This window comes from Nelumbo lutea, chromosome 8 (genome assembly GCF_056320005.1).
Source record: "Nelumbo lutea isolate HS-2025 chromosome 8, American lotus-T2T, whole genome shotgun sequence".
Taxonomy (NCBI): Eukaryota; Viridiplantae; Streptophyta; class Magnoliopsida; order Proteales; family Nelumbonaceae; genus Nelumbo; species Nelumbo lutea.
In genome coordinates, this window is record NC_142691.1 from 22,881,704 (window position 1) to 22,905,251 (window position 23,548).

The window sequence follows — 23,548 nt, forward strand, 5'->3', positions numbered from 1 at the left end:
CAGCATATTCTTTCCCAAGACAGTGTAACTCTCTCAGGAATATGTCTTTGTATTTGGAGAGGAGAGTAGGAGGAATGTGATGATAAGGAAACCATGCGCTGAGCAGTCAGCTATGGTTAGCACAGTGAAGCGTAAACCGAGTGGGGACAAGGGGGAAATGAACTGAGGAAGGAGGACAAGAAGGATCTGATTTGTGACTACTATAAGAAACCTAGACATACCAGAGATACCTACTGGAAGCTTTACTCACACCTTGTATCGAGCCAGCTCAGAAACAAGAAGAGAAATGTGAATATGGCAGTGACTGGTGATTTATCAGGACCACCTACTTCAACCTCTCTAGAGATATGGGTAGTTTCTAAATCAAAGGGATATAACCAATTCTAACTCATTATCAGGTGGACAGCAAGGTGCAGGTGGATCAGGAGGTAGCCATTGTACTTCGTTTTCACATATAGGTAGTTCACATGCCACTGCAAATTATGTATCCACTAAAGGTAAGGGGGGACCTCCTTGGATTATAGACTCATGAGCCTCAGAACATATGACCAACATTTCCACCATTTTCTCCTCATACCACCTCTGCTCTGGTAGAGAGAGAATTTCCACAGCAAATGGATTACATGTTCCCATTGTTGGGAAAGGGTTTGTCAGGATGACTGATACCATTACCCAACCTTCTATCCTTCATGTTCCTAGATTGAGCACTAATATTTTATTTGTTAGTAGCTTGACAAAGAATTTGAACTATTCAATAATTTTTTCTCCTAGTCATTGTATTTTGTAGGATCTAGAATCAAACAAGACAATTGGGAATGGTCATGAGGTGAATAGAATCTATCTTCTTGATGTGCTTCCCAGTCATCAGAGTCATCATCTTAGTAAGAGCATTGAGTCAAAGTCAGTGGGTCAGATTATGCTTTGGCATAATCGGTTAGGGCATTTGTCTTTTTCTTCTTTGCATTTTTTTGTTTCCCAAATTGTTCGAGTCCGTTAGTTGGTCCAACTTGGAGTGAGAGGGTTGTCAACTTGGAAAGCATTTTAGACATTCCTTTAAATCAAGTAATAAAAGATGTTCTTCTATTTTTTATATTGTTCATACTAATGTGTAGGGACCATACCATGTTTCCTCTATGGGTGGCTATCGGAATTTTCTTCTGTTTGTAGATGATTATTCCCGATACTCTTGGATATATTTGATGAGGTCCCATGATGAGGTATTGCCTTTGGTTCAACAATTGCATCAGATGGTGCTGACACAGTTTGAGGTACGAGTGAAAGTGTTTAGACCAGACAATGCTAGGGAATGCTTTGAAAAAAACCTAGCATCACACCTATTGGAGCATGGAGTAGTCCATCAAAGCAGTTTATATACACTCCACAACAAAATGGTGTAGCAGAAAGGAAGAACAAACATATTGTGGAAGTAGAAAGAAGCATGATGTTGAGCTCTACTGTTCCAGTTTGTTTTTGGGGTGATGCAATTCTTACAACAGCTTCTTGATTAATCGGGTGAATTGTGCCAACAATCCAGTGCACCATGGCAAGACAAAACGTATTGAAGTTAACAAACACTTTGTTCAGGAAAGAATTGTCTTTGGTGAATTGTGTATACCTTACACTCCTTTAAAGTTGCATTTGACCAACATTCTCACTAAGGGGCTAATATCGGTGAAGTTCCATGGACTACTTGGCAAGCTAGGCATGAAAGATATCTATACACAGCTTGAGGGGGACTGTTGTGATATATGGCCAACACATGTGAACTGTTAAGTGTTTTATGTATGTCTTTTATTAGTATTAGTTATTAGGCCCATTAGTGCTTTTATGTCATTAATAGGTTGTGTTCTAAATAGGGGTATTTTTGTCCTTTCATGTAACATTAACATCATTTACTTAATGAATGAATTGGGGCCAGCCAAAACATTCTATTTTGCTGTCCACTCTTTCCAGTTTTCCTCTTCTTCTTCTTCTCCTAACACTTGCAGGTTTGCAAACATGATTTATAGCTTATGCAGTACACATTGTGAGGCAATATGTCCTTTATCCATGTAAGTCACATCTCAACTATTGATTGGTCCATTTTCCTTGGTCTCTTGTCTCATGGAAGTTGTAGAGAGATTGGGCCGAGTGGACCTTAGTTTTCTTCAGTTATTTTCCGTCTCTATTTCTGCTGTAGTGGGCTGCCTTCGTGGGCCTTAAGCACTTTTATTTCTTATGTTCCTTGGGTCAGCCGCCTAACTAGGGATGCCCATGTAATTTTCCCTTTTATTTGTTTCAACATATATAAAGTGATTAAGGAATAGAGAGAGAGACGATTCAGCTCTCTTCTCTTTCCTTCCACTTTCAACTTCTTCCCCCTGAACAGCTTCTTCCTTTTTCTTTCTTCTTTATTTTCCTTGTTATGCAATCAAGATATTGTTGGACTGGTTTTCTTCCGAAGTCCAAGAAACAACAAATCAAACCAATTCTTTTTCTTTCAGCAAAGTTATTTAGTTATAGGCACTCTAGAGTGAGTTCACTGTATCTTTTCTCATCCTATATGCCTCTCTTTGTGGATAACATGAATGCAATCTGTATTTCCTCAAATCCAGTATTCTATAAATGTAGGAAGCATGCTGAAGTTGACTGTCAGTTAATTAGAGAGAAATAAAGGAAAACAAAGAGAAATTTATTCAGGACAAAGGAGTCAAATAAAACTAACAGGTAGAATGCAATGTCACATAAAAGCAAATCACAACCTCCACATGTCATGGAAACTGTTACCCAGGTTAACAGTTCGATCAGCATCTATAGACATGAATGTTTGAATCTCCCCTTCTGAAAACTTTGACCGCTCTGCAAGGCTGATGCAAAGGCACTGTCCAGGAAACAAAGTAGAAAAAAACTGTTGGTACAGCACTACAGCATCACTAGGCGTATGTCAAGATGAAAGAATACAACAGATGATAAGCACAGAATCAACTGCCCTCTAATTAGCATTATAGAAGGATTTTTCTACATACACCACAGTTTGGCCTCCCCAAAAAATATTTTTCCTAATTTGATGCCTAATTTCACTGCGTTTTGGTTTGATTTATCAATAACCACCTGAATCACCACTTGTCATTGTCATACTCTTTGCTCTTGGAAAAAAATTGTCTCCCTTGAGCCAAACAGCCTATCCAAATCATTTTTGATTGAGCCCACCTTCTCTTCCACATCTTCTCCATGATTCTCACATGGCAATACCTCAGAATCAGAAGCCAATTAAACCCTCCTCTGTCCTCTCTGACAAGGTTGTAGGCATAGATGATGGTAGTGTCAAGTAGACCATCCATCCTCAATTTTTCCTCTTCTATGTCTAATATTCTTTGCATGAAATTTATGTCTCCATGTGTATGTGCATGTGTCTCTATGTATAGATAGATAGATACATACATAGATACATAGATGGATAGATAGATAGATAGATAGATAGATAGTGAGAGAGAGAGAGAGAGGGAGGGAGAGAGGGAGGGAGAGAGGACTCTTTGTGTGTGCATGTATATATGTATTTGTCCATGTGTGTGTATATGTGGGTAATATATCATGTAAAGAATTTCAGTCCATAACCTTACTAACACCCTGTTAAATGATAATTACTATCTTTTTTATAAGTAAATGATAATTACTATCTTCACTGTATATAACACAATATTAGGTTTTCCTTTTTCATCTCTATGATGTAATTCTAATATTCCATGAGGATGAAATTCAAGATTCTAATGACCTTTCAACAGGATAAAACGAAACCACCTCAGGTACAACGGAGAGGCCAAAAGGATTTCCCTTATATATGCACCCAGAAGTTTCTTGTGCATGACAATATAGAAATCACTAACCCACGTAAATTAAAAACTTAAAGCACAAAATGAAGAATGTGACTTTACCTTTCGGTAAATAGCCACCATAATACTAGACCGTAGCTTTAATTTTAGTTTGGAAAGGCGAAAAGTGTATTGTGTATCCAAAAAGGACCTGCCACATTTGCATGGGTGTTTGTCAAAACTTTGTACTAGAATCTAATTAGGAACATAACAGCATGCATAAACAAATAGCAACATCCATTGCAGATGATATAGAAAAGTTTGACATAAGAGAACCAAGTGAAATCATATTAATATTAGTTAAAATAAAGCATAATGTGCTAATGAAACAAGAAAGAAACTAAATTCTAGTTACTCTCTAAGCTTTTCATAAACTTAACTTCCAATCAATGAGATAAAATTAGAATGCCGAACCATAGTACAGTCAATTTATATCTGCCACAAATCAAAATCCTAGAAAAGTACAAACCAGAAGAAATGCCAGCATAAGTGGAGGCTGGCACTAAACCTATACAAGATCAAAGAAGCAATGTCAAACTCAGTTCCAGTAGTGACATTGATGGACCATGACTATGCCATTTGCAATCCAATAGCTAATAGAATCTTAGAGACAATTGTGAAGTAAAATATACCTATAATGACAAGTAGAAGGCTTGACCAACTGACCTGGGAATTGATCTAGATCACTACACTCTGTGGCTGAAGTTTAGCTGAATTATGGTTTCTAGAGTACATAGCTTTTGGGAAAAGGTCCCTAGTCAATGTTTTGTTCACAAACTAGAATAAGTTATTATTATGGTTTTAGTTTAGTAGAAGTAACATAGATATTAATAGAAAATTAGCAATTAAAAGGACGACAGTCACTGTTTCAAAATGAGTTTTCATGATACCTTTGGTGATCGTATATTTTACACGAAAATTCATAAAAAATCAAAAATAATTTAATACATTACACTTTTGAGGAACATCAAGTGTAAAACTTTTGAGAAACTTCAGGATATTTTCAGGACTTCCAAATTTAAAATGTTGAATATGACTATTATATTATTCATCAAAAGCAAAAGTATTTATTATATTTTTTTCAACCACAGAAAATATAAAATTTTTTCTAAACTTCAGAGAAATTCAGCAAAAATGGATATTATGGTTAGAATTTGTGTCAAAAGTCACTGTTTTCTAGGAAGTGCATATCAATATCTTACAGTTAGGCACATGTTTGTTATTGAAAATAGAAATTTTAAAGGAGAAATATTTAAAGCTCACCCGAGGTTTCTAAGAAATACTAATACCTCCCTTCACCTTTTAAAAGGACTCTATGTCATTTCGTGGGAAGATGAGAGAACAAGAAGAGAAACAATAGTTCAGATCTGTAAGGGTTAATCAATCAGGTCGAACCAACCCAAAAAGAGGGTATTTATATTAAACCGAAGTGAATGTCCTTACAAAGGAAATAGAAGAGCTGTACACTAATGTACACACCTATTAAAAGTACAATAAAGAAGAATTAAGATACAATAAAATTACATAACTACCCTTTATCTTCTCTACACTCTAACCTCCCCTATTGGTTGCATAGCAAGACAAAAACCACTCGTCTGTTAACATGCTATTAGTTTCCATCAGCATGTGACCACTTGCCACAAAAAATTGTTGTTTAAAACCCATTAGTAATCTATTGAACTTGACCTTAAATTAAATGGACCAAAATGGACAATATAATTTATCTTTAACATAAGTTTTCACCAAATTTATGTTCTTTTCACCCAATGATCTTCCTTCTCAAGTCAAAGGAAAACAACAATGCCCTGACCACAATGCCAAAACCACCATTTGTTTTTCTGGTGGATGTGGATCCAAGGATTATCATCTCTAACCATGAAGACTTTTATTATTGTAAAGATTTAAGGGTTTGGTGAAGCCTTTGGAGAGCATGCCTACAAGAAACTAAACGAAAAGGTAAAAAAGCTAAAAAAATTGATGGCTAGAAGTTATGGTATACAGGGGTGGTGAATAATAGAAATGGTGTAACGACAATAGTAGATAAAGATTTAAAAAATGAAAATAGAATAATTATAATTAGACTTGTTTTAGGTGAGGAAATCGTTAACATAGTTAGTGTTTATGCACCTCAAGTGAGTTTAGTTAAAAGACAATTTTGGGATAACTTAAAAGGATTAATCCAAGAAATTCCAAATGAAGAGAAGATTTTTATGGAAAGAGACTTAAATGTACATGTAAGGAAAAGACGTGTTAAGATGTGTGATGTAGGACCCGCTCAGTTATAGTCCTTAGAGAATGTTGAATAGTCTTCTTTGATCAGAATTTTAGGGCTATTTATGGCTGTAATGGCTTCTTGAAGGAATAAGAGAGAAAGAAGAGCGAAAATACCTGGAATCACTCACAAGCTACCTAGAATCACTCTAGGGCATGGGAATCACTCACTTCACTACTCTAAGTGTAAAACATCCATACATGTTTATAGACTATAAACTCATAATAAACCTAGGAGTCAAACTGTTAGACTCATAATAGTCCTAGGAGTCAAACTGTTAAACTCAATAATCCTAGTAGGACTCAAGCCAAGCTGTTATATCCTATTTCAATTCAAAGAAGACTCAATAACTCTAATCCTACTTATGCAATGACTCCAAAATTTTAAACATAAACAAACTATAAATAGACAATCAAACCCTATTGTTGGACCCTACAAAAAAATTGTAAAATAACAAAAATACCCTTGGTGTCCAATTCAATCCAGATTCTAAGTACCATCACTATTCCATATCAAGACCTGTTGTAAGGCCTTCTTTCTAGAATAAATACTCAAGGGTGATGATCGATTCCTCTCAATATGTTATGGTATGTGGAGGATTTGGATTTGGGGAGAGGAATGAATCAAGAGGTACAACATTAGATTTTGCAATAGCTTATGATATGGCAATTTTAACACCTTTTTCCGAAAGAAGGATGAACACTTAATAACATTTAAAAAATGGATCAAACATAAGTCAAATAGATTTTTGCCTTACTAGGAGAATAGAATGAGTGATATATAAAGATTGCAAAGTTACTATAGGAGAAAGCTCAATAACAAAACATAGATTAGTGGTGGTAGGTGTGTGCATTAGGAATGGAAGAGAAATAGGGAACAAAATAGATATTCAAGAATTAGGTGGGAAAACCTAAAAGGAAAAAAGCTAGCTCAATTTAGAAACAAGTTGATAATAGAAGGAAATTGGAATTTAGATGGAAAGATTAACGATATTTGGCTTGAAATGGCAAACAACATAAAGAAATTAGCAAAGGAGGTCTTAGGAGAATTTAAAGGGAAATGTAAAAGTACTAAAGAAACTTGATGGTGGAATGAAGAGGTTTAAAATATAATCATATTAAAAAAAAGAATCTTACAAAGAATGGCAAAAAGCTAAAAATGTAGAAAATTGGGATACATATAAAGCCATAAAAGAGGAAATTAAAAAAAACATAACATAAATGAGCTAAACGTAGGGCTTATGATGATCTTTACCATAAATTAAGCACTAAAGAGGGAGAAAAAGAAATGAGTTTAAAATAGGTATATAGACCTAATAAAGGATATGCATGAGGGGCAACAGCTAATGTTAGAACACCAATGGGAGAGACTTCAAATTGTACAATTACAATGGATCTTCACCAAGATTTAGCACTTAGCCCTTGTGTATTTGCACTAATCATATATGAATTGATTAAAAATATTCAAGAAGAAAGTTCCAATGGTGCATGTTTTTTGCGGATATCATTATTTTAATTCACGAAACTAATGAAGGATTAAATGCAAATTGAAGCTTATGGACAAATGCCCTAGAAACATGAGGTTTTGAAATAAGTAGGACAAAAAAAGAGTATATAACATGTATATTTAGTAATAATAGGAGTGCAAATCAGGATACACATAGGATTAGAAACCAAGAGATAACTCAATGTGGCGATTTCCGGTACCTTGGTTCAATAATTCATAACAAGGGAAAGATTGAGGAGGACATCACCCAGAGTTAAAGCAGGTTGGGAAAAATAGAGGGGCACATCTGGACTTTTTTGTGATAGGAGGATACCACTTTGATTAAAAGGAAAATTCTATAAAATAGTTGTAAGGCTAGCTATGTTGTATGGAGCTGAGTGTTGGGTCAGCTCCAGTTGTAAGGTTTCTATGAAGCCATCCATAGTGATAAAAGGAGATAAAATAGGCTAAGATCGTTTGGTCACGTGCATAGAAGACCACCGAGAGCTCCAGTTATAAAAAGTGATTTGTTACAAGTGGAAGGGGCTAGAAGAGCTAGGGGTAGACCAAAGAGGACATGGGTAGAATTAGTAAGAAACGATTTAAACTAATAATTTAACAACGGATAAGGTTTTAAATAGAACGGGTTGGTTAAACAGGATTCATGCAGTCAACCCCTTATAGTTGGGAAAAGGCTTGGATGATGATGATGATGATGAAGTCTTTTGAGAGGCTAATAGTAAAGTTCAATGTCTTTCTTTGTACCAAGGGATTTTTTTTTGTATTAAATTCAAACACCCAAAAATCCATAAGGGCATTCTTGATATTTCTCTCCATTCAGTCAAGCTTTACAGCTGAATGCTTTGACAGGAGATGTTTTAAGGATTAGGATGAAACTGAGGGGAGGTTTTAGTGTTTTTTCTGAATCCTTAGTGGAGGTTCAAGTATTTATCCCAAAATTTAACACTTGCTAGTACCACATTATGATGTATTTCGTCTTCCTTTTTTTCTGATTTGGTTTGGGTCCTAAACACTCCCCTTATTTATTTTGTTGAAATTATTATTGGAAAAAAATATTTACATATACTGCTAATTACCAGATGTCCTCTCAAAAATGTCTACAACAGATCTTCATGATGTCTGGCATATAGTTTTTCAGTTTCTCAAACAATGATTAATCAGCTGGAAAATGCAATTTGTGGATCAAAAGGAAACATAAGGAATTGAACATTGAGCATAGAGATGTTTTCATGTCAGCAGCAAAAGTAACTATACAACAGAATTATTATCCTGCTTAGTTTTACAGTAACATCACATATTAGCAATGGTGTATGCAGAAACCCATAGTTTCCATCAGTAGTTGATGTCATGTAAAAAAGTAGTGTTAGAGTGAGCCGAATAAGGGTAATTTAGTAATCTTATGTCAGTTAAGTACTTTGCTTATGTGGCTGTTTTATTAGAGTACTCTGCCCCACACTTAAGTGAGGGCAGTTTAGTCTTTGTAAGTGTAATTAGAACCTAATAAACACAAGGGGGTCGACTGAATGTAAGATTAATCAGTTCGACTAAACCCTCCTGTTCTCTCTTTCTCTTGTCTTCTTCCTCATCTTCTTCTTCCTTCTTCACTGGTTCGGACTACTGTAGCTGCTCCAAAACATGGTATCAGAGCAAGGTTTCTGACCTGCTTCCGCTTGCAAAGCATCTCAGCTGTGTTCGTGACACCCTCCTCTTCGTTTCTAGTTGGTTAATGGAGAGAGCTGGTTCGCCCTAGGTCTGAGACATCACAGTTCGTTGCTCTCTGCTGCGCACAGTTTTCTTCATCAAGGAAGGTGATTTCAGCAGTGAATGGTTGGCTGATACTCTCAAAGGAAGGTTGGTTATTTAGTCCTCTTGTGTTGCTGGTATTTCTGGGTAGGAACCCTTCAAGAATCAGTTAGTACTGATTAGAACCTAGAGAACTAGGTTCATTGTTGCCCTAAAAAGGGCTGTGTGTGCAGTAGCCGAATGGTGTAGGGCTGCTGTGAGTTGTTGAGTGGTGTTAGGGCTGCTGTAGGTGGCCGAGTGGTGTAAGGTGGAATGCAGTGACCTTGCCAAGCTCCTTGTGGTCGTGTAATGCCCTCTTAAGTGTGTTAAACAAATCTGAACTGGGTGTAGCAGTTTGACTGCGTTGTGGTGCTTGTGATGCGCAATTTTTTTTATTGAGTGGTTGTAAGAGGGCCTACTGTTGTGTTGTGGTGCTTGTGATGCTTATGTGGGTCGTAGGTGTGTGAAGTCAGCAGTAGTGTAAAGAAGAACAAGTGTGTGCTCCCACTGTTGTATTTAGGGGCTGCAATAGGTGCTGAAGTATCAAACTGTGAACAACATCAATCAGCTTGTAGCTGAGAAGTAAGGTTAGAGGCAACTGTGAAAGAGTACAATGGCAGCAATAGGAGATGGCTACAATGATCAGAAACCTAATGTGGTAATTTCCTCCGACTACCTAGGGGTACAAATGACCTCAATTAAGCTGAATGGGGAGAACTATGTTCCATGGGCCAAATCAGTGGAAGTGTTTCTCAAGGCAAAGAAGAAAGTAAAGCATGTAAGAGATGAAAAGCCATCGGAGGACTCTCCAGGGTTTGATGATTGGGAGCAAGAAGATGCTCAAATCATGACTTGGCTGTGGAATAGTATGGAACCTAAAATTAGTGCCAACTTCATGTTTCTTGATACGGCTAAGGATATATGGGAGCATGCTAAGAAGCTATATTCTGGACAAGATAACACAACAAGAGTGTATCAGCTTTATCAGGAGTATTTTGATTTACAACAAGGAACCAAAACACTAGAAGAATACTATGCCAACATGAAGAATATAAGGAATGAACTCAATGTCTATCACCCCCTTACTCCAGATATTAAAGTTCAGCAACAGCAAAGGGAGCAACTAGATGTTACAAGATTTTTAGTGGGGCTGAAGTCGGAATATGAATCAGTTAGAGCCCAAATATTGGGGGGCTCTACTCTTCCTACACTTGAGGAAGTATTCTCAAGGCTTCGTAGAATCTCTTTGGGACAGACAGAGAACTCCACACAGTCTGATAGATCAGCACTTGTGACAGCTCGAGGGGTTGGATATAGTACAAGAGGGGGAGGTCATGCTCCCCGAGGAGGCCGTGACAGTTCCATGATTAGTCAGGGTGGTCGTGACTCAGGGGGAGGTCGTGGCAGAGGGAAGAATAACTCTACAAGGAAATGCACTCATTGTGGTAGAGAGGGACACACAGTGAATTTCTGTTATGATCTACATGGCCCTCCCTCTAAATGGGCTAATCATGCTGTAGCGGATGAGGTTGATATCAGTGACAGTAAACCGGCAGACCGAACTCATCCCACATCTACATCTACCTCTGGGAGGGAAATGGTGAGCGTACCGCGTGATGAGTATGAACGGTTCCTTCAAACTACTTCACAGCATACCACTGTCACACTTGCCCAATTAGGTATTGCTTGCATGTCATCTAAAACCTCTCCCTGGATTATTGACTCTGGAGCCTCAGATCATATGACCGGGACTCCAGGTGTGTTCTCTTCTCTCTCTGAAACCTCCACATCACAAACTATTACACTTGCCAATGGGTCCTCATCTCCCATATGTGGTGTTGGTAATATTGACATGGCTCCTGTGCCGTTATCATCTGTTTTATATGTCCCTAAGTTTCCATTCAATCTTATGTCTGTTAGTAAAATAACCAAAGCTCTTAACTGTTCCATTACCTTCTTTCCTTCCACCTGTGTTTTTCAGGATCTCAAGACGGGGAAGAAGATTGGTGGGGGGCATGAAGCTGGTGGACTGTACTATCTTGACGGTGGTGGATCTTCAATTGCTCTTCAGACTGCGCTTACTCCTCTACAATGGCATTGCCGACTGGGACATCCATCTCTCAAGGCTCTCAAGATTTTGGTCCCGTCATTGAGTCATTTGTCAGTTTTGCAATGTGAGTCATGTCAGTTTGGGAAACATCGTCGTGTGTCCTTCAGTCCAAGAGTTGAGAGTCGTATGTTGAGTCCTTTTTCTTTGGTTCATTCAGATGTTTGGGGTCCAATCAAAATAGAGTCTTATAATGGGTACAAGTATTTTGTCTCCTTTATTGATGATTGTTCAAGAATGACATGGATTTACTTAATGAAAGAAAGAAGTGAATTGTTTTCTATTTTTCAAAAATTCCATGCTGAAATACGCACACAATTTGGTGTTCCAATCAAAATTCTCCGTTCAGATAATGGTCGTGAATACTTTCTTACTTCATTTCAACAGTATTTAGAACAGCATGGCATTATTCATCAGACATCATGTGCATACACCCCTCAACAAAATGGGGTAGCTGAACGGAAGAACCGTCAGCTTCTTGAAACTGCTCGGTCTATTCTTCACCACATGAATGTTCCTAAACGTTTTTGGAGTGATGCTGTACTCACTGCATGTTTTCTCATTAATCGGATGCCCTCCTTCATTCTTCATGGTCGGTCCCCCTTCTCTATCTTGTTTCCCACTTTATCTCCATTCCCATTAATTCCTCTTGTCTTTGGTTGTGTGTGCTTTGTCCACAATCTGAGCCCTGGAATAGACAAGCTAGATGCACGCTCAATTAAATGTGTCTTCCTTGGCTACTCACGGACTCAGAAAGGGTACAAGTGTTATAATCCCATTACCCGGAAGTGCTATGTCTGTCCTGATGTCACCTTTTTTGAGTCAGTCCCCTTCTTCTCAAGTCCTGAAGCACCCTCGTCTCCACCCGCACTTCCTCTTCCTCTCCCTGTCAGTGATCCAGTTCCAGATGTTGTTGTTGGAGTAGACTCATCACCTCATCCCATGCAGATCACCACCGAACGTCCACCAATCCGGCAAGTGTATACACGTCGAACGGCACCGGCCCCTCCTCCAGCTTCTACCTCATCTGCGGATCCTCTCATGGCTCCTATTGTTGAACCCTCAAACCTTGATCTACCCATTGCCTTACGGAAAGGTAAACGCAGTTCTACCCTCCATTCCATTTCCAATTTCGTTTCATTATCTCGTCTTTCTACATCACATCGCCAGTTTGTTTCCCTTTTATCCTCTATTTCCATACCTAACAATGTCCAAGAAGCTCTCAGTTCACCTGATTGGCAACAGGCAATGGAGGAGGAACTTTCTGCTCTTCAACATACTCAAACGTGGGAACTTACTACTCTCCTACATGGTAAGCATGCTGTGGGATGTAAATGGGTGTATACTGTGAAATACTTGCCAGATGGTAGTGTAGAGCGTCTGAAGGCCAGACTTGTTGCTAAAGGTTACTCCCAGTTGTATGGAGTAGACTACATGGAGACATTCTCTCCGGTGGCTAAGATTGGTTCTGTTCGTGTACTAATTTCCCTGGCAGTTATGTATGATTGGCCTCTGTTTCAGCTTGATATCAAGAATGCCTTTCTCCATGGTGATCTTGTGGAGGAGGTATATATGGAGCAACCACTTGGGTTTGTTGCTCAGGGGGAGGATGGTAAGGTATGCAGATTGAAAAAGGCAATTTATGGGTTGAAACAATCACCGCGTGCTTGGTTTGGGAAGTTCAGTGAAGTGGTGAAGAGTTTTGGAATGAAGCAGTGCCAGGTAGATCACTCAGTGTTCAGCTATGACTCAGAAGCTGGGAAGATTCTATTAGTGGTCTATGTGGATGATATTGTCATTATTGGCAGTGATAAATTGGGGATTGGCAAATTAAAGGTATTTTTGCAAAACCATTTCCAAACAAAAGATCTTGGAACATTGAAATATTTCTTGGGAATAGAGGTTGCCAGGTCAAAACAAGGTGTAAATCTGTGCCAAAGAAAATATGTTCTTGATCTATTGGAAGAAACAGGACTGTTAGGTGCAAAACTGGCTGAGACCCCTATGGAACCAAATGTTAAGTTGAGCAGTGATACAGGAGAAGTATTTGAAGATCCTGGAAGGTATAGACGACTAGTGGGGAAGCTGAACTATCTAACTATCACGAGACCCGACATATCCTTTGCAGTCAGTGTAGTGAGCCAATTCATGCAGGACCCTCGTATAACTCACTGGGATGCAATTCTTAGAATTGTGAGGTATCTGAAAGGAGCTCCAGGCTGTGGACTATTGTATAAACCAGGAGGAAAACTTGAAGTAGTGGGGTATACAGATGCAGACTGGGCAGGCTCAGTGAATGATAGAAGATCTACTACGGGCTATTGCACATTTCTTGGAGGAAATCTTGTGACGTGGAAGAGTAAAAAGCAGACGGTTGTGGCCAGAAGTAGTGCTGAAGCTGAGTATAGGGCCACGGCACATACTACCTGTGAGTTAGTGTGGTTGAGGAATCTTCTACAAGAAATTGGGTTTCACATGGATAAACCTATGAGACTGTATTGTGACAACCAAGCTGCACTCCATATCTCATCCAATCCTGTATTTCATGAGAGAACAAAGCACATAGAGGTTGATTGCCACTTTGTGAGGGAGAAGGTCCTTGCTGGAGAGATAAACACAGAACATGTGGGCTCGAATGATCAATGGGCAGATTTGTTTACAAAAGCTCTAAACTCAGGGAAAGTGAATCATCTATGTAACAAGCTGGGATTATATGAAATATATTCTCCAGCTTGAGGGGGAGTGGTAGAGTGAGCCGAATAAGGGTAATTTAGTAATCTTATGTCAGTTAAGTACTTTGCTTATGTGGCTGTTTTATTAGAGTACTCTGCCCCACACTTAAGTGAGGGCAGTTTAGTCTTTGTAAGTGTAATTAGAACCTAATAAACACAAGGGGGTCGACTGAATGTAAGATTAATCAGTTCGACTAAACCCTCCTGTTCTCTCTCTCTCTTGTCTTCTTCCTCATCTTCTTCTTCCTTCTTCACTGGTTCGGACTACTGTAGCTGCTCCAAAACAAGTAGTATACCTTTTCCCTACACATCCAGTATTAAAAGAAAATGAGGATTCAGAACAGAAAATGGTTGGGGGATATTCCTTAGAGGAAAAATTGGGGGAGGGAATCTTCTCTTCTGTATGGGAAGATAATAATCTTGCAGACAAGCATTTCATGAAGCTAGAAGTTCATGATTTCTTAGTCTATGAATCTCAGGCAACTGATAAAGGTTATGAGATGGAGTTGGTTTTCAATCAGTAGATAGAGAAGCATATGCTTTTGGGAGCATTCTTTCAGAATTTAACAGTGTTAGCAGGAAATGTTTAAGCATCACCCAACTTCCTTGAACTACAGACATTGTCAAAAAGCTTAACTCTCATCATCATCAGCAGCAGCATCTAAGCTTTATCCCAACTATATTGGGTCAGCTACATGAATCCTGTTTCACCGTCCCATTCTGTTTTTAATTCCACATTTATTGTTAAATTATGGGCACAACAGATGAACACTATAAGATAAATATTACATAACTCATACCATGTTGTAGTCTGAAAAGACAGAGATGTTTTCCCTGCCTGTATTCCTCTTATTTAACCAGAGATACAAAGATAGGTGGCAGGGACAGTGGTAATAGAGTGGTTGGCATTGCTAGGCATTGAAAAGCAACTGTTTGTTATAACTTATAAGTAGGGCAGAGGTGATTTGGGTAGGAGAATCTCTTACAGGCCCTCAGGTTGTTTAGATCCTTGCACTAGGTCACAGAGGGGCTTTCTGGATCCCTCATCATAATTTCCTGGCCCACTTGTTAGGTATTGCAGTTTTCCTTTAACTGGTATCTTTTTGTATGGGTCTGCGTGGTTTGCAATTTCAATATCATCAGATACTTCACCATGCAGATACGGGATAATTTCAGGGATATTTTGCTAATCTAGCCAAGATATTTAGAAAATCTAAATAAATCTGTTAAAAGGCTGTTTTATTTATGTTTTATGTCAGTGTTACTACTGTAAGGGTACAGTTGTAATTTATCATTATTTTATGGCTGCCCTAATATAAATATAAGAGCTGGCGGCACCAGCTCAATCTTTAGGCTCTCAAACTTGTTTCTTCTGCTCTCCTCTCTTCTCTCTTCTCCCTTCAACCTTCTCTTCACCAGTTGCTGTTTTTTGTTTGGAGAAGCCTGAGAATAGTATCAGACTGATCTGGGAAGTTTTTTTTTTTTTATTTTTTTTTCTTGGTTGTGCACCAAGACAGAACCTGTAACAGGTTCAGCTGACTGATGTGAGGTGATCAGCACCTGTTTTTTACCCTCTGTGTGGATCGTGTGATCCTTGTGATGTGTTTGTAGGTCGGGGATGACCTGGGTGTGCTGTAATAACAGACTTGTGATGGGATTCTAGGTTGGTGATGACCTGTGTGTGCTGTAACAGCAGTAAGGTATTTTTTTTTTTATGATTGTAGGGCTTCATTAGGTCCAAAAAAGTTTATTTTTCCACAGTTTCTTGGTGCAGTACTGTTACTCCCAGCAATAGTACATTGTGTCAGATGGAGAATAGTGTAGACTGTGGAAAAATAGATCCGTTGTGGTGTTGCACTGTATTGCCCTTCAGTTTTTGAGGCTGTTTAGGTTCGACCTTGTTACAATAATTAAAATAGGAAGATGTGATGTTACAGACTGTATAATTAAAATAGGAAGATGTTACAGACTGTATAATTAAAATAGGAAGTAAATACTAGGGAGATGTGATGTTACAGACTGTATAACTAAAATAGGAAGTAAATACTAGGGAGATATGATTTACCTTGATTGTAGGACAGATTTGTAGGAATTTGATTAGTCTTCTTTCCTAATATATTCTTTCCTAACATAGAATTTGTAACTTGTATATATACATACGAGATTGATGAATAATACAATAAAATCTTCTTCTTCCTCTGTTTAATCTTATTTTACATGGTATCAGAGCATCTAGTCTCTGCCTGCCCTTTTGTTTTAAGTAAACAGTAGGTAGAGGAAAATTTCTGGGTGTTTCGGGTCACCTCCTTGGAGCAGTCAGAGCATCTAGTCTATGCAAAGTCCGGCAGTCAGCAGCCCTGCGCGTGTGTCTCACGCACTGCCTGAAGATTCTGCCACAGTCACACGCGCCGGCACGTGGAGGCACATTTGCCGCCAGAAATTTTTTTTTTCGGTCGTTGTCTTTTGGCTCACCTTGTCCTGTATAGCACATATTTGTGCTTTGTTACGTGCATATCCATTCCGGTGTTTTCAACAGGTGTGCTCTGTTGATTTTCGGTGTTCAAAATATTCTGTTTATTTGAATTTTGAGATTATGGCAGACAAGAAATCAGTAGTTATGTCGGATGTTATTCCAGTGATGTCAAAAACAACTGAGCATAAGCTTAATGGCTCTAATTATCTGGATTGGAGTAAAACTGTTCAACTATATTTTCTGAGTATTGCTATGGATAACCATTTGACTGATGACCCTCCTAATGATGACTCGAGAAAGTCTTGGTTGAGGGAGGATGCCCATTTGTTCTTGCAGATATGCAACTCCATTGAAAGTGAGGTGGTTGGTTTAGTCACTCACTGTGGATTTGTTAAGGAATTAATGAACTATCTAGAGTTCTTGTACTCCGGAAAGGGGAATATTTCCCGCATTTATGATGTGTGCAAAGCCTTTTACAAGGCAGACAAAGGCGATGGATCTCTTACAAGCTATTTCATGGATTTCAAGAAAACATATGAAGAACTTAATATGTTGCTTCCGTTTAGTACTTATGTGATTGTTCAACAAGCTCAGCGAGAAAAGATGTCTGTTATGAGTTTTTTAGTTGGCCTACCTTCTGAATTTGAGACTGCTAAATCTCAGATTCTTTCCAGTTGAGAGATCTCTTCTCTACAAGATGCTTTCAGTAGGGTCCTTCGTACAGAATGTTCTCCACCTATTCAGCCTAATAGTGCCCTTGTCAGCCGCAATAATACATCTGAATCAGGGAGACAACAATACAGGAGTGGTAGTGGTAGGTCAAGTAACTATGACAGGAATACTAATACTCGTGGACAGGAGTTAGGCAAGATAGTGTGTCATTGCTGTCATAAGCCAGGACATATGAAGCGGGATTGCAGGAAGTTGCAGAATAAGAAAACTCAGTCAGCCCATATTGCATCCACCACGGATACTTCTGAGAAGTCTGTTATGATATCTGCAGATGAATATGCCAAATTTGCTCAGTACCAAGAATCATTGAAACCTCAATCTACTCCTGTTACTGCCATCGTCGAGTCAGGTAAACCCAATACATGTCTTGTTTCCTCCTCTTCCAAATGGGTCATTGATTCTGGAGCTACAGATCATATGACAGGTAATTCAAGTCTGTTTTCTACCTGTCAGTCACATAAATCTACCTCTCCTATTACTTTAGCAGATGGGTCAACATCTTGTGTTATTGGGTCTGGCACAATTAGTCCAACACCATCACTTCCTTTGTCATATGTTCTTAGTTTACCTCAGTTATCATTTAATTTAATTTCTGCTAGCAAACTCACTCATACCCTTAATTGTTGTGTCTCATTTTTTCCTGATTATTGTTTATTTCAGGATCTTACGACGAAGAAGATTATTGGTAAGGGACATGAGTCTGAAGGTCTCTACATCCTTGATACACAAGTTCCAAGATCCATACCCTATTCTGGAGTTGTAACCCCTTTTGAAGCACATTGTCAGTTGGGCCACCCCTCTCTCCATGTGTTAAAGCAAATTTGTCCTCAATTTCAGAATTTGTCGTCATTAAATTGTGAATCTTGTCAGTTTGCTAAATACCATCGTCTTAGTTCGAGTCCTAGAGTCAATAAACGAGCTAATGATCCTTTTGAATTAGTACATTCAGATGTTTGGGGTCCGTGTCCAGTTGAGTCCAAAACTAGGTTTAAGTATTTTGTTACTTTTGTTGATGATTACTCTCGTATGACATGGTTATATTTAATGAAAAATCGTTCTGAGGTGTTTTCTCATTTTTCTACTTTCTGTGCTGAAGTTAAAACTCAATTTAACGTTTTTGTACAAATATTGAGAAGTGATAATGCTAAGGAGTACTTGTCAGAATCCTTTCAAACTTACATGCTTCAGCATGGCATTTTTCATCAAACTTCTTGTGTAGATACACCATCTCAAAATGGGGTTGTTGAACGGAAAAATAGACACCTTCTTGAAACTGCAAGAGCTTTGTTATATCAAATGAAGGTTCCTAAACCTTTATGGGCTGATGTAACCATATGTCTTCATCGGTCCTTCAGGGTAAGACTCTTTATCATGTTCTGTTTCCAAATAAAACACTGTTTCCTATTGAGCCTAGGGTATTTGGGTGTACATGCTTTGTTCGGGATGTTCGTCCTCAGGTTACCAAACTAGATCCAAAATCTTTGAAGTGTGTTTTTCTTGGGTATTCTCGTGTTCAAAAAGGGTATAAATGTTATTGTCCTACTCTTCACAGATATCTTGTGTCAGGTGATGTTAATTTCCTAGAAGATACACCTTTCTTTCCATCTACTCCTCATTCAAGTCAAGGGGAGGATGATGATTTGTTAATCTATACTGTCACATCATCTGGTTCACATCCTATTGAATCTGCTCCTGCCAGGCCTAAGCCACCTACAGTACAGGTTTATTCTCGGCGACCAACCCCTCCGGACCCATGTCCTGCACCAGCTCCTTCATCGGCAGATCCAGTCTCAACTGATCCTGTTCCTTCGTCATCAGAACCAGTCTCTAATGATGATCCTCCTATTGCTCTTCGTAAAGGTAAGCGTAAGTGTACTTATCCAGTATCTTCATTTGTGTCTTATAATCATTTGTCGTACTCTTCTTGTTCTTTTATTGCATCTCTTGATTCTATCTCTATTCCTAAGACTGCTCAAGAAGCCCTTTCTCACCCTGGATGGCGTAATGCTATGACTGAGGAGATGAATGCATTAGTGGACAATGGTACTTGGACCTTGGTAAATTTACCTGCAAATAAGAAGGCTATTGGGTGTAAATGGGTGTTTACAGTTAAAGTCAATCCTGATGGGTCCATTGCCCGATTGAAAGCCCGTCTTGTAGCTAAAGGATATGCTCAGACTTATGGAGTGGATTATTCTGATACCTTTTCTCCTATTGCTAAACTTACTTCTGTCAGGTTGTTTATTTCTATGGTAGCTACTTATAATTGGCCCCTTCATCAGTTAGACATCAAGAATGCTTTTCTTCATGGGGATCTTCAAGAAGAAGTTTATATGGAGCAACTGTCTGGCTTTGTTGCTCAGGGGGAGTATGGGAAAGTTTGCTATCTTCATAAGTCTTTGTACGGGTTGAAGCAGAGTCCTAGTGCCTAGTTTGGAAAGTTTAGTCAGGCAGTCGAGAATTTTGGTATGAAGAAAAGTAAGTCTGATCATTCTGTTTTCTTCAAGCACTCTGTTGCTGGCATCATTTTGTTAGTTGTGTATGTAGATGATATTGTCATTACAGGGAGTGATACTACAGGGATTTCATTCCTTAAATCCTTTCTCCACACTCAATTTCATACCAAAGATTTGGGAATGTTGAAATACTTCTTGGGTGTTGAGGTAACAAGAAGCAAGAAGGGAATATTCTTATCTCAAAGGAAATATGTACTTGGCTTGTTGTTTGAGACGGGAAAGTTGGGAGCTAAGCCATGTAGCACTCCAATGATTCCTAACTTGCAGCTCCCAAAAGATGGTGAATTATTTGAAGATCCTGAGAGATATAGAAGATTGGTTGGAATGTTGAATTATCTTACTATAATTCGTCCAGATATTGCGTATTCAGTTAGTGTGGTGAGTCAGTACATGTCCTCTCCAACAGTTAATCACTGGACAGTTGTAGAACAAATTTCGTGCTACTTAAAAGGAGCACCTGGGTGAGGAATTTTGTATGGCAATCATGGTCATACTAGAATTGAATGTTTTTCAGATGCTGACTGGGCAGGATCCAAGGATGATCGAAGGTTTACTTCATGCTATTGTGTATTTGTTGGAGGGAATCTAGTTTCATGGAAAAGCAAGAAGCAGAATGTTGTCTCACGTTCGAGTGTAGAATCAGAATATAGAGCTATGGCCAAGTTTGTGTGTGAAATAATGTGGATATATCAGCTTCTGACTGAAGTAGGTCTTAAAACTTTAGTACCGGCCAAGTTGTGGTGTGATAACCAAGCTGCTCTTCACATTGCATCTAATCCTGTTTTTCATTAACGAACTAAGCATAACGAGATTGATTGCCATTTCGTTCATGAAAAGATTCAGCAAGGTTTGATTTCCACAGGTTATGTGAAAACAGGAGAACAACTGGGAGATATCTTCACGAAGGCTCTTAATGGGGTTAGGGTTGATTATCTTTGTAACAAGATGGGCATGATTAATATCTATGCTCTAGCTTGAGGGGGAGTGTTACAGACTGTATAATTAAAATAGGAAGTAAATACTAGGGAGATGTGATGTTACAAACTGTATAACTAAAATAGGAAGTAAATACTAGGGAGATATGATTATCCTTGATTGTAGGACAGATTTGTAGGAATTTGATTAGTCTTCTTTCCTAATATATTCTTTCCTAACATAGAATTTGTAACTTGTATATATACATACTAGATTGATGAATAATACAACAAATTCTTCTTCTTCCTCTATTTACTCTTATTTTACAGACCTGAAGCAGTTAACATGAGTATTTTAAGACTGCCACATCTGGTTTTCCTCAATGTAGAATGGGATGAGTGAAGGTATAGATTTATCCTTCCCTATGGCCGTTATACCTCTGGATGGACTAAATTACCCAGAATGGTCGAAGGGAATCAGATTGTACATTACTACAAGAGAAAAAATAGGGTACATAAATGGAAAAATTAAAGAACCTAATTCCAGGAGTGCAGAACATGACAGATGGAACTAGGAAAACAACATGGTAATGTCATGGCTTTTAGTGTCTATGAAACCTCAAGTGAGAAGGAAGTTTATGTGGGGTGAAACGGCTTATGAGATCAGGGAACAAACAAAGTTAACCTATTCCGAACTGCATCACTATGCAAAGATTTATCAAGTAAGGCAGAATCATCTACTTGTAAACAGGGGGAGAGAAGCCTTTTCGTGTACTACTCGGACCTGACTTCCATCTATAAGGAGTTGGACCATTATCAAAGTGTGAGCTAGAAATGTCATGAAGATGCAAAGGCTTACAAGTCCCGTGTTTCACAGCAGAGAGTATTTTCCTTCCTCCTAGGTTTAAATCCTATGTATGAATCCATTAGGATGCAAATCATAGGAAGTAAGGATCTCCCATTTGTCCAAGAGGTATATGCCATAGTACAATCAAAGGAAAGCAGAAGAAACTTGATAAACAGTTCCAAGGGAGATTCAAGTGCTTTGGAAACAAAAGGGAATGTTGTTACAGGTGGGGGGAATTTCTTTAAGAAAGGGGACTCTCAGAAAAAGGTGGATGATAAGGACAAACTATGGTGCAGCCATTACCGGAAGCCTCGGCACACATGTGATACTTGTTAGGATCTTCATGGGAAGCCGAAGTGGACTCAAGAGTTGAGTAAGAAACAGGGTTCAGATCAGAATAAAAAACAAGGACAGCAAGGTCCAAGGAAGTTAAATGCAAAAAACATGGCCTCTCAGGACACTCAGTCCTCTACTACTACTATGACCTCGATGCGCCCTCTGGTTCTGATCCTCGGGAGGATATCATTAATTCCTTCCATGACCATTTGGAGCTATATGGTAGGTCAATTCATCAGATGGATTCTGCCCCTCCTCCCTCAACTTCATTTGCGTCTACGTCAGGTAAATCTACCACAACTTTCCATGTATCTTCTCATTCCCCTAACTCTCCTTGGATAATCGATTCTGAAGCATCAAACCATATCACTAGTAAGTCAAGTTATTTTCAGACCTATCATCTTCTCTCTAGAGGGGTAAAGTGAGACTAGTTGATGGCTCATTCTCTACCATTGCTGGTCAAGGAACCATTTCCCTTCCCTTTGGCCTTAACCTTTCTAACATTTTGCATGTTCCAAAATTACCCTTCAATTTGTTTTCTGTAAGTAGTATTACCAACTCACTAAACTATTCAGTAACCTTTTTTTCCTTCCTCTTGTGTAATTCAAGATTTAGCCTCAAGGAAGATGATTAGTAGAAGTATAATGGATGGGCTCTACATGCTAGAGAATAAGGCTGGTCTTGCAGTCATAGAGTTCAAGAGTCAATCTAGTAAGAGTTAGGCCTACTTATGGCATAGCCGTCTTGATCATTTGTCTTTTGAGTCATTAAAAATTTTGTTTCCGGAGTTCATTATGTCAGTGCCAATGTCAAAGTTTATATGCCAAGCTTGTCAATTGAGTAAACATTGTAGAACTCATTTTTCTTAAAGAAATGATAAATCTGATTTTCCTTTCCATATTGTTCACTATGATGTTTGGGGCCCCGTTACTTTACCCTCTGAGACTGTCTATAAGTATTTTGTTACACTTATTGATGACTACTCCAGAGACACATGGGTGTATCCCATGCAAACCAAAGATGAAGTGCCGAAAATTATTATTAAGAGTATGAGGGCATTTCTGTCCTTTATGGATATTTGTATTTGGGGGCCTATTCACCTTTGTAATTTTGCTTGTAAAGAAAAATGAAGTCTCTTGGTGTGAACAGTAACCATGGTTTCAAATGTCGCGAAATGTTGCTAACGTCGCCTGACATATATCGATGTCGAGGCTCACCGACATGAAAATGGATGGTAATATAAAAATTACATTATTTCGGTCGACATTTCCTATATTTCCTATCGACCAAATTGGTCCAAATAACAAAAAAAAGGCAGTTTTTCCTATTATTTCGACAAGATTGTCGATAATGTCAACTAATGTACATTAATAATATAATATATCAGTATATTATATTATTAGAATACAGTGTATTAATATAAATTATTTCATTAATAATTTCTATTTAATATTTCAAATAAAACATTTATAAAAAATAATAA

The 23,548-nt window shown here is 38.4% G+C and overlaps 1 protein-coding gene across 4 annotated transcripts in view; it reads right to left on the reverse strand.

Moving 5' to 3' along the window:
• Positions 1–23,548, reverse strand: part of ABCC13 (multidrug resistance-associated protein 11) — a 155,322-nt gene that overhangs the window by 59,236 nt on the left and 72,538 nt on the right. For all 4 annotated transcript variants that reach the window (XR_016103858.1, XM_088960046.1, XM_088960044.1 and 1 more), the window contains 2 exons: positions 3,912–3,999; positions 2,742–2,860 (listed from right to left, as the gene is read on the reverse strand). Coding sequence is in view for 3 of the 4 variants with exons in the window: in XM_088960046.1 (XP_088816172.1) it covers positions 2,742–2,860; positions 3,912–3,999 (207 nt within the window). In the remaining variant the exon portion in view is untranslated. The remainder of the gene's footprint in view (positions 1–2,741; positions 2,861–3,911; positions 4,000–23,548) is intronic.